The sequence below is a fragment of the Nematostella vectensis genome, chromosome 1 (assembly GCF_932526225.1).
Source record: "Nematostella vectensis chromosome 1, jaNemVect1.1, whole genome shotgun sequence".
Classification (NCBI taxonomy): Eukaryota; Metazoa; Cnidaria; class Anthozoa; order Actiniaria; family Edwardsiidae; genus Nematostella; species Nematostella vectensis.
This window is the reverse complement of record NC_064034.1, coordinates 12,973,795-12,989,467: the sequence shown is the minus strand read 5'-3', so window position 1 is coordinate 12,989,467 and position 15,673 is coordinate 12,973,795. Positions and strand designations below refer to the sequence as shown.

Here is a 15,673-nt window from a genome sequence, read left to right as displayed (position 1 = left end):
TCTCCACCTTGTTAGCAACACACACAAGGAAATATCAGGGAAGCACACTCGAATTCCACGAATGTTACGATCATAATCAGCGGCAACAATGGCGAAGGGATTATGGCTCATTGCAGTCGCCCTAGTTTTGTGTACGGGAGGATTCGCGAAGGGATATTTAGACGTGATCAGACAGCAACGTGGTGATTTGTTCACGAATCCGCGCTGGTCGGTCGCGATGACCGAGAAGGGATGTTCAGGATACTCGCATTATGAAGCTTGTGAGAACTTCGATGGAAGACCTACCGGGGCTTACTGTTACTCAAACGAGAACTGTTGTAAACATTGTCAATGTTCGCTCGCAGCGCCTAATTTTCTCATAAATGAGCGACGCTGTGTAAGCGACTATAACTTCACCTCGCACCTCTTTCGGGGATCTAAAGGTAGGTTTGATATAAATAGAAGAAACAATACTTTGCGGAGTAGATATCCACTGGAAATCGGGTTTGGCCTTATAACATTGTAGGGTGGAACAAGGAACGAGCAATTTAAGACTGGACAGATCAGTCTTGGCCCTGTGTACACAAAATTACTCTCAAAAGCGCCTTGACGTTTTCAATTGCAAAGGTTGATCATTTACAAAGCAACGAAATCCCCCTTATGTTGATTTGAGTATAATATCTTAACAATAAGGGTTAAGATAGGCTAGTTTTGTCGAATAGGACATAGTTGTTTATCTTCAAGGCAATCAAACATCCCGTTTTGGGCTGTCTCGTTGTACGGTAAGATCTCGACAAACAGTCGAACAATGCTGAGCTTATCTTTGACTTTGATTTCATTTTGTTTATAGTCCTATCCTACAGATTTTACGATAATATAATTCCGCATTTTGTCAAGAAATAATTAGCTTTAATATGAGCATAAGGAACCCTGAGGAATTATTGACAGACAGCAGTTAAATGGCCCCTTGGGGGTCCAATCAAAGATCAAGAAGACTCTAAATTGACATCCACGATACCTTTATTTAGAAACTCGATAGGCAATAGACGTCTTTAAAGTTATCTATCTCTAATGTATTGATTATACTCATACCGGTAATGCTATTTTAACTTTTCAAGGGAGAGGTAATCCTTAAATTACTTCCATGTTGCCGGACATATCTGAGACCTTTTACCGGACATAAATATTGCATCACATGCGTTTTAGAATTTTGCGTAATCAATGAACCCGGTTCAGCCCAACGTGCTCATTATTCCCCGCGTTAGATGTTTTTTTAGGGGATTGTTCATATTCACTTTTACCACAATTATAGCTAAATGACAATGACAATGTCTCTCATTTTTTCTCGTATAGTTTTTTTTTATCTTACAGGATAAGATTAACTGGCTCATGCTCTGTATATTGCCAAGAGCACATAAAATACAGGGAAACCATCCGTACACAAAGTAATGCCCTGAATTACCGGGGTATCCTTATTAAACGAGTGTGAGTGATACAGAATGTAAAGTAACCAGAAAGTTTTCTTTTATCTGGATTTGACAACTATCCTCTGAGGTATCCTTAGCAGGCCGGTACGCATGATTTTTCTCGGGGGGGGGGGGGGGGGGGGGGGGTGCGAAATCCGAAAATTGGGTCTAATTGTTCTGTGTGTGTGTTAGGGGGGGGGGGGATAAAAAGGATTTCTTAGCCTTTGCATTGTCGGATTTTGCTACAATAAAGTCTGATGACATACCAGAGTGATCTAACTTTATAGTTTTGTCTACAAATAACACGTCTATCGAGAACCGAAAATGGACTTTAGGCCTTAGGCCTTAGGCCTTTTTCCACCTTTGTCAAAGGCACCTTTGCCAAGTAACTTGAATACGACACTTGTTAGCCTTGTATCTGCGCGAGGTCCAGTGTAACGCAATTGGAAAGGTGGACCGTTCACCGCCTTGAAGAAGGAAAGAATGAGGGCACATCCCTTTCATTTCTTTAATTTTTAGCTTCACCCTGACAAACAAACAAACAAACAAGAGTAGTACTGTATAAAACATATGGGCCAACTAAGACGAGGACAGCAAAGTGTGTTGTCACATTTTCATAATTTCAACTAAGTCAAACCTCATTATATCATTGGTCCCCAGGTTGCACTTTCAGACTTGTACCAGATGATTTCCACGACCCAGAATCCCGAACGTCCGAGCCGTGTGAATTCAATGACTTGAGCCTGCCTGTACTCAACACACAGACCAGCGGTAGCCATAAGATTGACATCTGCGATATATACACGTGGAGCGTATCAGAGTGCTCGGTGAAGACTGGGGCCTACTTCAGCAGGGCGGGTCGATGGGTGGACACGTGGGACGCGGGGACCAATCAAAACGTGTTCACTCTGTCGACGAGGAACAACTGGATGACTGTCATGTATCTTATGGTTAGTACTTAGGGTAGTCTTTGTAGTCTCTTTTACGGCGCGCGTCCCTTATAACATCGAGAGATGATGGTCATATATCTCCTGCTTAGCGCTCGACAAAATTTGTTTTAGTGCCAAAAAGTAGAGAGCCTTTATTACTTCCATTGTAGCGGGCAACACATTACGGACGTCTGGAAAGTTAGCATCCGTCACGGTGATAATGGGAGATACTTTTAAGTAATTTTTACTTCTCGCCGCTTGCCGTTATTGCGGGGTGTCTGTAAAGCGTGAGTTGACTGTGTCAGGGAGGTCCAAAAGTTGACGCCTTTCTAACATGTTATCTTGATATGGACACAAATGAAATTTATTTATTTCCATTTCTTACAGTGGAACAACAAACTCCCCACTCGTTACCATGGCTACCTAATGTCTCTTGACGTCAAGTGCAAGCGGAAGTTTAACAGGAGTACAATCTCTTCTTGCTTACTCTTTAAAACCAACGGCACTCAAAAAGGTAAAGATAAGTGAGATGCTTCTTGCTTCCTATAACAGGCACTCCTTACATTTTAAACCAATGGCACTCCAGAAGAAAAGACCAGTCAAGAGCAAAGCGTTACAGGTGTTACAATCATTTTAGAACTCCTCACATTTTAAACCAACGGCATTATAAGGTAATACGGAGCGGGTAACGAACAGTCTTACCTCCAATGGCATGCAAAGAGTCACAACTCAATCTATATGACAGACAGACTGTTACCAGTTAGAAAATTATTTAGTTACGAAGAAAGCATGACAGCGGAAGTGTTATTTGGTGTTATTTTGAATGCGACTCGGAGACGACGCCGCGTAATAAGGTGCGAGTCGGAGAGGACGCAGGCTTTGGTGCGACTTCAAGACGACTCGAATACGACCCGGGGTTAGGGTGCGACTTGAAGACGACTCGAAGACAACGCGGGGTTGGGTGCGACTTCAAGACGACTCGATGACGACGACGCGTTAGATGCGAGTCGAAGACGACGCAGGGTTTGGTGCGACTTGAAGACGACGCAGGGTTTAGTGCGACTTGAAGACGACGCGGGGTTGGGTGCGACTTGAAGACAACTCGAAGACGACGCCCAGTTAGGTGCGAGTCGAAGACGATGCACGGTTGGGTGCTACTCGAATACGACGCAGAACTAATAATGTCATCTGTCCTATAATACTAGAGGTGTTGCGATATTCATGTTTAAATATTCATCTAAAAAATTGTTTTCTTTTTCTTATACAGAAGCCCGTCCCACTACCCTCCCCCCGTTAAATGACACCATCGCTCCTGGATATGACGAGAAGACCCCCAGCGGAGACACGAGTCACTTGATTCTCATCATTGTACTCTCGCTAGTCTGTGTCTTATTCCTGCTCTTGTTAGTGGTACTCCTGTGTATTTTATATCGAAGAAGACTAGGGAGGAGGTAAGTCTTCTCTTTGTAGCATTTGAAAAAACAGACATACGTTTAGCTGAGTTTCTGGCTCTAAAATTATGCTGTCTGTATTTTAGGCAGTCTTATCGACCCAAGAGAAGACGGAAAGCACCAGGTAATCAATTACAGTGCGACGCGCGCTGCCGTGGCCGACAACGATCAAGGAGGGGTCAGAATATCTAAAGTGGAGGGGTGGGAGAAACAAAGATTTTTTCAAGGAGGTTATCAAAATAGAAAATGTTCAAGCTTTGAATTGTGTTATTACAGATGAGGGGGCTGTGTCAATTGAAGTGGCCCAAGAGCCGTCCTCGTCCAACCATGGGAACCTCGGGACAGTATACGACAGTATCAAGAGCCCAACAATACAAAGCCCGGACTATGCAACTCCAGACGAACCTGCTAATTATCAGGATCTGTTGCCAAGACAACCAGGAAGTCCCGGATATATGACACTTATGAGGACAGACTCAGAGGTAGGTCTTCTTGTTTTGTATAGCGACGTTAGCTAAGCGTAAGTCCTCCATCAGCACTATCGGTGCACCGCGTATTAGGGTCTCACAATGATGTAGGTGTGATGGCGGCTTTTTTTTTGTTCTGAGGTTTAATTGCTGTTTTTTGCTCTAGGGTTACCTGCTTCCAATTGATGCTTCTCCCCCCGCTGACATTTCACTTACAAGGCCCGAGTCAAGGGCGCCTCCGAGGTCCGAGTCAAGGTCGTCTTCAAGGCCCGAGTCGAGCGGGAGCTTAAGACCAGGGACGAGTACATCTTCCAAGTCCAAGTCTGGTACAACTTCAAGGCCCGAGTCTAGTGCGACTTCAATACCCAAGTTCAGCGCTACCTTAAGACCCGAGTCTAGCACGACTTCAGGATCCGATTCGAGCCCGACTTCGAAACCCGGGTCGAGCCCAAATTCAGGACCCGAGTCGAGCCCGAATTCAAGACCCGAGTCGAGCCCGGATTCAAGACCCGAGTCGAGCACGACGTCGAGACCCGAGTCGAGCATGACTTCAAGACCCGAGTCGAGCCCGAATTCAAGACCCGAGTCTAGTGCTCCCCTCAGTCCTCATGAATATCACGTGTTGGAAGAGCCATAGGTTCTAGACAAAAAGCCATACAAGAAGGCCACACAAAAACGCTTAGGCGACAAATTAAATAATTGTACTCCTACAGATCAAATTGGCGCCGGCCAGTAGAGGCACCGGAAGATTTAAATACAGGCGAGCCCAGTTGACATATATCTTGCCAAGATTATAATTCAATTCGAGCTTTTATAGCCAAATTCGTTTTTGCGCGACCTCCCAGAATCGAAAATTCTTTTCTTCGTTTGGGAACAGCGCGTAGTCAATCAAACCAAACAATCAAAACCAGACAAACCGCCCCCAAAGCTTGTGTCTGACTACGCGCTATTCCCAAACAAGACAAGGATTTTGAATTCGCCGAGGTCGCGCAACAACGAATACGGCTGTAACACAATCCGAGCTTTGTTTAAACCGCAGATCACATATTAAAAGACGATGACGATGATGGATGACGTCCGTGACGATACAATATTCAAGTTATACTTTATACCTATCACGGGCGATGACACGATATGTAGACCTACCAGGCCGCGTGCCTGATGATGTGATCGGTTACCTGATCGTGATATTGTACAGATAGCGCGAGACGAACACGTGGATGTCACGCATGCATGGTGAGGTGACCAGTTACCTGATTGTTGAGGTTGTACAGATAGCGCGAGACGAACACGTGGATGTCACGCATGCTTGGTGAGGTGACCAGTTACCTGATTGTTGAGGTTGTACAGATAGCGCGAGACGAACACGTGGATGTCACGCATGCATGGTGAGGTGACCAGTTACCTGATTGTTGAGGTTGTACAGAAAGCGTGAGACTAACACGTGGACGTCACGCATGCATGGTGAGGTGACCAGTTACCTGATTGTTGAGGTTGTACAGGTAGCGCGAGACGAACACGTGGACGTCACGATGACACGATGTCATCGCATGGTGAGGTGACCAGTTACCTGATTGTTGAGGTTGTACAGATAGCGCGAGACGAACACGTGGACGTCACGCATGCATGGTGAGGTGACCAGTTACCTGATTGTTGAGGTTGTACAGATTGCGCGAGACGAACACGTGGACGTCACGTCAGGTTATACAGATAGCGAGTATGGCTGGTACGAAATAGCGTGTGATATAAGACCTAGAGAAGGTGTTTATGAATAGCCTAGGTAGCCAGTGAGGAGTGCTTACTGTCGCCCCTTGTTTGGGCAAATCTAAAGGGCCCCAAAACCATAAGAAAAGCGATAAAAAGGCTTCCATTGAACCAGCAGAGTAAACAAGGAGAGGAACAATTTATGACATAAAAGATAGGGCATTACAAAAAATCTGCGATAATTTGGACCATTGGAAATTCACATTAAGTCAGCGATTTGCTTTGCCTCTGATCAACAATAGTTTTCTTCCGTTTGCGTTTGGTTGAGAAAAGTATGTTTGAAATTTTTAATTCAAACTCTGTCACTTAATTCACACCTAAAAATACTCCCAAAGATCTCATGGTTGCTAGAGACAAAGAATTTATTTGTGAGGTTTTGGTTATAATGTTTTGTTTCAAAGCAAAAATCACAATACTCAAACACCTTACTCGTACACCATACGCGGTAGATAAAAGGTCTTAAAAAGGGATAGAATATCCAATTCCGTGAATACTGGTCACTAAGGCATATCTCCGTGTTGCTTCGAATTTTTGCCAAAGGGGAGAGTGTTTTAAGGAATAAAGATGTTGCCATTGATCACAAAACGTGTCAAAATTATAAACACTTTAATAGGTTTACTTGTTTTGAAAACCTGTGCTAAGCTGTCAGTCTCCCTTGGTCCCTTGGTTTCCTGAAAGTTTATATATCGCCACGGTGTAGAATACTTGGTTACTAGGTTGACCGCGGTAGCCATCCCCAACTCCGTGGTTTTGCGCCACACTACCTGGGTAAACTACCACTGCCCACCTGTCCTTGCCGACTCCTTTGTTGAAGTCGTAGTCTGCAATATCATCGTACCAGTCCTAGGCGGGGAAACAACAGAAAGTAATTGGATATTGTATTAACACCACATTTGGTTCAGCTTAGTCTTGTAGATAGTCTGCTTGGTGGTGTTTACTCAATTTTAAGGCGATGCGCCGCCATCACTGGGAACGCGACTAAAAGTGCGCGAAAAACTTATTTTTTTCCAAATGATACTTAAGACTGCATAACAACCCCCCTACATCCACCCCTCACAGCGTATCCTGGGTACAAGCCTGGGATGGCCTTACCATGCGCATTCATAGAAGGTTAAAGGTCTGGCAATGTCTGCATTTTATTCTTGTTTAATACCGTCTGCCAAATAATTCAAGTTACTGGTAAAATCTATGATATTTGATTTCGCAATGCCCCTATTCCCTGCTTTTTTATAAGTATTACGCGCACGCATGTGCTTTTAATGTAAAAGAATGTTCACAGACCATTGGAACGGAAAAGAAAGCGTTTGAAAGCTCTTACCTTGACCATCTCTCCGCAGAGAACACATGCCGTGTCTTCCGGTCCCTTGCACTTACGGCTTGCCGGCTCGAAGTAAGCCAGGTCCTCCCGTGAGTGTCGAGGCATTCCTTCTCGAAGCCTGACATAAGTTTTTTATTCACCCGGTTTAATTTTTATCCGATAATGGCTTGTTCGTATGTAATGGTCGCATGTTATGGTCTACCTTGACTAGACGCCATATTGAAAATTACCCAGAAGACCCTGGGGACGAGGTTGGATTTTTGCAAAAGAAAAAAGAAATATGTAATTTTTACAAAAAAGTATTTGCATTCATGTATTATTGCTCATAGAAATGATAAATGCATAATGTTAGCTTTTAAAGTGTCATCTAGTGACATTTTTAGCAATAGCTTTGGGAGAGCAAAATTTACCCACCCCTCCCCCCAAATATCCGTGGTAATAAAACTCTAGCGTTGTTGTGAAACTTGTCACCTAAACAAACTGATAAAGTCAGTTAAAAACATATGAAACATTTACCTTTGTTTGTGTTATTAAAAGGAAATTTACATTAACTAAAACTATAGTATTAAGATTTTAATATACGACTGCGGGGGAAATACAGTGGTTGAGTCAGAAATTGGGGTCAACTTTACAGGACCCGAAACGATCCCCAAAAGTTTCCAAACTGATCCCGGGACCCGAAACGATCCCCAAGAGTCCCCGAAATGAACCCCAAGGAATTACAGTAATGGACAGCTAAAGGAATGTGTAAGGATTGGCTTTCAGTTTTAAAAACATATGAAACATTTAGCTTTGTTTGTGTTATTAAAAGGAAATTTACATTAACTAAAACTATAGTATTAAGATTTTCGACTTCGGGGGAAATACATATCATGAGATCATGCCGGGGTGTACGCACGACTACATGAAGAAATTCAAAACTCACATAATATTGCTTTCAACAAAAGCCACATCCTCTTAATATTTTGCATCGGTAGTAGAAGGGTTGTTCGAGTGTATTACTCAGTGTGCTTTTGTCATTCCATCTTCTCGGCCAAACCGGCTGCCTAAAATGTTTCGGTAAATATTCGCTCGTGTGAACAAGGATTTCTTGGTGAAATACATGTTTGGTTGTCAAATGAATATTAATTTTTAGGGGTGATGTTTACCGGAAATGAGATTTATAGTGTCATAGTCATGTGTCGGAACCGCAAAATGTTTAGAGTGTGATGGAAGGTCAAAAGTTTGGTTGATCTGAGCAAAGCTGTGCTATGTTTATGCTGTATTCCTTTCAGTAGCAATTTAAAGTTGTTTATTTGTTTTGGACTCTGTTTATGGGTTTAACGCCGGGCAATGTAATAAATAGAAGTATTGTGTTGGAATTTAATATTTTTAGATCACGTTGTTTAGAAATCGAGTCGCTGTTAACCCTTAATTATGCTTCAAGAATTGCAAGTATTTCTTCTGCTTTTTCTTTGTCCATTACCGCAATTCTTTGGGGTTGATTTCGAGGACACCTCGGTATCGTTTCGGTTCCGAGGATCAGTTGGGGTACTTTTGGGGATCATTTCGGGTCCTGGGATCGTTTCGGGTCATGGGATCATTTCGGGTCCTGTACAGATCTCCAAACTTACATAAACGCGCTTGAAAAATATTGCGAAGAATGGGGTCTAACCGTAAATCTCGATAAAATTAACATTATGATTTTTAATAATACAGGTAAATCTTTAAACAATCACCGTTTTAACTATAAAGGCCAGAGCTTAAAAAACGTAAATTCATATAAATATCTCGGACTACATTTCAGCGCGTTTGGGAATTTTACTCTTGCCAAAACAGAAATTAAAAAAATAGCCCTAAAAGCACTTTACAAACTAAGAAAGGAAATGGGCTATCACTTCAGGGACAATGTTAAACTAACAATAAAACTATTTGACACTTTGATATCTCCGATTCTTCTCTATGGTAGTGAGGTATGGGGTACAGAAAAAGATATAGGTGAAAAATAACCTATGGAAATAGTACACGTCAAATTCTGCAAGTGGCTCCTCGGAGTCTCAAAATTTTGTTCAAATAACGCGGTTAGGGCTGAACTTGGTAGATCTCCATTAAGAACAAAAGCAATATGCAGAAGCGTCAATTTTTGGCTAAACATAAATCATCCCGAGGAACCAAAGCTAGTTAACCAGATATACGAAGCCATAAAAATAAGTGATAACCCAGAATTTTGGCACCAGAAATTGAAACGAATTTTTCAACAAATAGGTGTCGGCGATATATGGCAACAGGTAAATGCGCAGAGCGGGGACTTGCCAATTAAATACATTTTATATATAATCAAACAAAGATTGGAAGACATTGAATTTCAAAAGTGGATATCAAACGTGAATAATTATAATAGAAATAAGCAAGGACAAAGTAATAAATTAAGAACGTATAGGAAATTTAAATCAAAATACATTATTGAAGATTATCTGAGCCAGGTTGTCAATCACAGCCATCGAATATCTTTAACCAAATTGAGACTAAGCAATCATCGCTTAGCTATTGAAACTGACCGATTTTCGAGGCCCTATAAGGTACCGGATGAACGAATTTGCGAAATTTGTAAAAATGGACAAATAGAAAATGAAGATCATTTCCTTCTTCCCTGCCCTTTGTATAAAGGAAAGAATTGACTAAAACCATAGAAGAAATAGAAAATGTAAAATTCACTAGAATGTCGGATGAAAGTACTTTTCATTTTCTTATTAATTATTCTGGTAGTAACGCCACAGTGCAAAGAAAAATCGCAAAGTTAATAAATGAATGCTTCGCCCCCCATGATCAATATCGCTGCCAAACTTGAAACACCGTACAATTATTTGTCTTTTTTATCTATAATATTATTTGGACGTCAATCAATATACAAGGACATTGTATACGATTCCAAATAAAATATCTGTCTGTCTGTCTGCCTAATTTTTCTGGGGGGTGGAGGGAGTGAGTTCTTGATAAAAATCTGAACCCCCACCCGAAAGAACAAAGGTGATTTTTTAGTGCCTTTGCACTATCTCCACGGGACGTTTATTGTCAATTTGGCTGCAAAAAAAGTCTGACTTATGGATTGATGACATACTTTATAGTCTATCGATATAGTCTATTGATGACATACTTCATAGTCTATCGTTGCGTTCTCATTTGGTGGGTGGCTTGCATTTAGAAAAAAATGTTAGCTGATCTATTTATTTCCTATGTAACAATGTATTTATTTATACATTCATGTATCTATTTACATTTGTTTGCAGCCCTGGCCGACAAACACCAGAATGATACATAATGATTAAATTGTTTTACATTTTCGGATGCGATGACTTCGTATCTAAGTAACAACTCTCATCACAGGACGAGAAGACAAATACCCAAAAGCAGTACATTCATAAGAGGCAGAAATGTCAAGAATTTTGAAAACTTCTCAGAAATGTCTAACTATTTTTTTATATTTCTTTAATTGATATTGTGTGCATTTTGTGGTAATTTATGTACACACACCGAGGTGTTTCACTTCTAAAGTCTCTAAAAATTATGATTGTTACTAATTAACTATATCTTGGCCATTTGGAATGGTAAATAAATACCCTATCACTCTTTGGAAGGAGAGCTTCTGTAGCATTAACGGAAAGCGTGTACACACTTTTTTACATAAGAACGTCTAAGTTTCAAATTTGGCCTTTTCATTTTCGGGGCATTAACATTAAAAATGTTCTCAAGGATCTAAACAAATAAAATAGACAAATGTCAATAACAATGATATTAAAGGTTGTTTTTGCGAACACAATTTGATTCTGCAATTAAAGCATATCACTGTTATTTTTAGCATGTTCTTAGAATATGGTGAAATCTCAGACTTTTTATTTAGAAAAGAGTGTATTTGTTTTGCAAACTGTATCACGCTTCGATAGGTCTGTACAACAAACATCTATTCATCTTACGCTATGCTCCCGATTATTATAGTCATTGGTCTTTTTTGCAAATTTTTTCTCTTTAGATCTTAAGAAGGGTTTCATCGCCATTGTAGCTGTTTTCTGCGTCAACAACTAGAAGCGGTTTGTCGTCGGTCAATCCAGAATAGAGACCAATGGCGTCCTCGTATTCCAGTTCAAGAAGATCGAACAGGTAAACGGGGAAACATAAAACAACGACAGAAAACAGTTCCATCACATGAAACAGGCTATTTAGTGATTCCATAGGATCCTTTACATTCTGTTTCGAAAAGATGACAAATGAAGTAAATACGACAGAGACAATAGTGATGGTGTGGACAACTGCATCGGTCGAATAACAGTAGCGATGAGATGTGATCAACGGTTTTGCGGCCGCCTCTTTGCGAACGTTTTCGATCACAATCATTATCAGTCGGTTGACCAGGATTGCGGCCGGAATAATGAACTGTAGTAAAAGAAACCACGGGGCATATGACGTGACCTTAATGAGGAATGTGTCGCTTTCTGGAGACAATAAACCTTCGTTGCAAAGACAACCCTCGCACACAAAGATGGGAACACCTGAGTCAATTGGATAAACAAGTGCCGGCGATAAAGTCGTGGTTGTGCAGGCAATAACTCCGAGAAGCGAGAGTACCACAGTCTTTTTAGTAATTTTCCTGCCATGCACGACTTCAAGGTGTTTGACGATCACGAGAGCAGTGATGTTGAACACGGCCATTGAGACAAGTACGACGATGAGGGTCGGTAACACGCTACACGAAAGAGCACTTCCGAACCGTGTCATTGTAGCAAGAATAATGAAAAAGTTTAAGAAGATGCATATGACTGACAATACTCCCTGGACGGCAATGAGATACATCATAGGACTGAGGACTGAGGACCAACGTTTACAAAAACATCGAGCAAGGAGGAATAAGTTGAGTATGATTCCAACGCCGAAGACGCAGAGATGAAGCAAGCCTGAAACCATCATTCCTTCTTGACGTGAAATCGTCGCCAGCAAACAACAGTGAATTAAGTGTAAGGCAAAAGCAAATCGCTTTCTTTACCGCGGTCTATTTTATGGGTTATGAGTTCTGTTATGAGTTTTCCAAAGACTTGAAATTATATTCTTTTTGGTGTGACTTCCCAGCCAATCAACTAGCGAGTAGAATAATAAAATATTCCACCTTAGTAGACGATTCTCGGATCGCTTCAGAATCACAAAGTTGCTTCAAAATCCATATCCCGATTTTCAAACTCAAATAACAAGAATTTAAAATAAGTGAAGCCAGAAAACGTGACGTCCAAACCGTGATGTTTGTTTTAATAATAACTATATTTACAAACTTGAAATTTATGCATTAGCGTGTGCGGTGCTCTGAATAATGTCATGCAGGTTGCTATGACACGAAACACGACACAAAGCGCCGCATGCGCAGAAATAAGAAGGGCTCTGGGAAAGAGATCGAGCCGGCTGCATCCCACAAATCAAATTCAAGGACTTTTTCAAGGACGTTTTGTAGAAATTCAATAATACCAGTAATTATACTAGTATATTAATACGATAGATTCATAGAGACAATATAGAGCAAACATATTTTTTCAAGTTTTACCAAAGTTTTTATAAATTCTACATAGTCTATTTTTAAAACGATATTCTAAAACACTTGCGCGTAATCTCGCTTTCTGGTTAGTTGTTAGTCATGGTAAATCATTGGATACGGGAAGACTTTCTCGCTAAACAAACAAGAAGTATCATAAGCCCGTACTAAACGATGAAGATCGTGACAGAAATAAATACGAAATACTTTTTCGTTATAGTTAAGGGATTGATTTCATGTGTGTTATGTTGGGATACGTAATTCAACGAGCAATAAAGACGAAAGTTGTTTCATTGACTGTCGTTGTTCTAGTGTTTTTGTAAAACAACGGCATGTTTATGTCGGCGGCGACTTCAATATGTCAGTTTACGCTCGCTCATAAACAAGCGCATCAAACAGATCCCACAAAAAAGATTCCCCTATATACTGAGCTTTAATTTGACATAAAGATCGTGGCAATCGGGGTTGAACTGTGAGAGTTATTGTCGTACGCGTGCAGAATAATCGGGTTCGGGTTCACCCAAGAATCAGGTTCATTCTAGTTGTTCCATGAAATATGCTCGCTCATAAACAAGCGCATCAAACATGTCTTCTGAAATATAGTCCAGTTTATCTGTGGTTTCAGGTGGAACTTATTGCAATAGAATTTCTCTCAACGGATTTTGAACAAGTGATACAACCTATTTAACATACTAAAAGTCCCCAAAGTTCCCGTGGAACATCCTGAAATTTATGATTTTCCATTTCGGAGCAAAACCACAGGGAACCCGCGTCGCTGAAAAACCCGGAAACTAAAAAATACACGTCTCAATCAGTACATTTGAAAGACCATTGGCCAAAGTTGATTAACTACCCAGTTTGGATATCAAAACAAAGCAAATTGCCCCTGTTTAAGATCTTTTCCAATATTTCCGTATTCCAAAAATCACAGGGTGCCCGCGTCGAAAACACTAAACAAATTGAAAATTATGAATCAGAAAATTTCAAAGGTCATTGGACAAAAATTACTAAAGACACAAATTCTAGTATCGAAATAAAGCAACTTGTCCATGTTTTATTTCTATTTTAAATATTTTCTCCACAAATGTATTTCTGCATTCTGGCGTCAGTGACTGAAATTAGTATAGAAAACAAACTTACATGTGACAGCAACTCAGTAGCTAGGGTTGACATGGCCTCTTGTCACCTCCCAGTGACTTCCAGGGTCCCTCAAGGAAGCCTAATATCCCCCTTCTATCCACAGACAAAGGCACACCGCTATATACTCAGACGACACAAAGCTATACTGAAGAATCTCTTCGATAATGGACTGTGCTGAAGCTCTTCAGGATGACCTGACAAGTCTAACAAGTGGAGCGACGAAACAAATGTAAACTTCAACGCTACCAAGTGTTAATTAGGTCTTGAAAGTCTCACTTAAGAAATCGCCCACACTGGTTGACTATCAGCTTGGCGCCACCAGTCTTCAGCACATCAACATTGAAAAAGATCTCGGGGGCACAATATCGAGCAATCTCACATAGGATATGATCACACCCACATTCTATTTGTGGTGTCCAAGGCACACCCACATTCTATTTGTGGTGTCCAAGGCCAACTGAATGCTTGGTCTGCTCAAGAGGACGTGTCCTAATTACAGATACAGGGTCAGGTGTACTCTATACCTGTCCCTGTCAAGTCGCAGCTATGTTTCGCCACTGAAGTCTGGTCCCCCGGCAGCGTAAGACTTAAAATATCCTCCTAGAAAGAGTTAAAAGGCGAGCCACCAGTTGAATTCTAAGACCCAAGATCGGGGACTTGAGCTATAGAAAGCGACTTCTGAAACTCGATCTACTACTTTTGAGAGGTGAAAGACCTAATCTTTTTTTAGTGTACCTAACTAGTGTAACTTCGAAATGACCTACCTGAATGTTCAAGCTTTTGTCACTTTTGTAAATCATAATCGTACTCGTAACCTGAACCCAAGCTTAACTTTATTTCCGGCTCTCAGAACAACTACGTTTCAATCATCTTATTTCAATCGTTTTTTAAAAGCCATAGGGATCTAGTATGTAACTTAAACTCAGTTCAATAAGTTCTCTGTCCTACTCGCGTTTATAAATATTTCCTGAAAAACCATTATCAGACCCTACTTGCCCATGTTTTCAACGTAGACTTTTCCTGTACATGGTCCATCGCACGGAACTATGGCTGCCACCACAGTTAGTTGTTATATTATTCTATTTTCAATTTGTTTATTTAGGGGTACGTCCTGCATGGGCTCCGTGCCCGTTTACGTATGACCCCATTGGTCACCTTTGTTGTCTAATAGAGCTATTGAAGACTATTCTAGTAATCAGTAACATTTTTTAGGTTTTACACCAGCCTAAAGAAAGCAAATGCAATTTAATTTGTGCATTCACCGCACCATTTCTAGCAGCGATCCGTGTGTTGGAGGCAAGTCTGTCCGCTCTGGACCATCCCCAAGGATCGCTGATAAATATAATGCGATACAAATGCTAATCGGATTGCAGCACCAGAAGATGAACCTGCAAGAATAATGGTCTAGACTGTAGTGCGACGTTTGGAGAGTGTAAAGGTCAGACTTGTCACAATTCTGGACTAATCGAGCTAGAGCTAGACGTTTAGTTTCATTAGAAGTGTAACTAGCTTTCTCTAGGCTGGTGTAAAACTTCAAGAAATTACAATAGTGTACCTGATTACCGCTGTATACATGTATTGAATAGGCTACCTACTGAGCTGATGTCATAT

General features: G+C 41.0%; 2 protein-coding genes across 2 annotated transcripts; one reads left to right on the top strand and one right to left on the bottom strand.

Moving 5' to 3' along the window:
- The first annotated feature begins 6 nt into the window (after positions 1-6).
- Positions 7-6,641, top strand: LOC5515937. The gene is made up of 7 exons (XM_001635935.3): positions 7-422; positions 2,106-2,395; positions 2,762-2,888; positions 3,642-3,825; positions 3,912-3,949; positions 4,102-4,307; positions 4,459-6,641. The coding sequence occupies exons 1-7, from the start codon at positions 89-91 to the stop codon at positions 4,927-4,929; spliced, it is 1,650 nt and encodes a 549-aa protein (XP_001635985.1). The 5' UTR covers positions 7-88; the 3' UTR covers positions 4,930-6,641.
- A 6-nt stretch (positions 6,642-6,647) lies between these two features.
- LOC5515938 lies at positions 6,648-7,609 on the bottom strand. Its single transcript, XM_001636002.3, has 2 exons — positions 7,375-7,609; positions 6,648-6,899 (listed from the first exon to the last, which is right to left on the bottom strand). Exons 1-2 carry the CDS (start codon positions 7,477-7,479, stop codon positions 6,702-6,704), a joined length of 303 nt encoding a protein of 100 aa, XP_001636052.1. The 5' UTR covers positions 7,480-7,609; the 3' UTR covers positions 6,648-6,701.
- Positions 7,610-15,673: the final 8,064 nt, after the last annotated feature.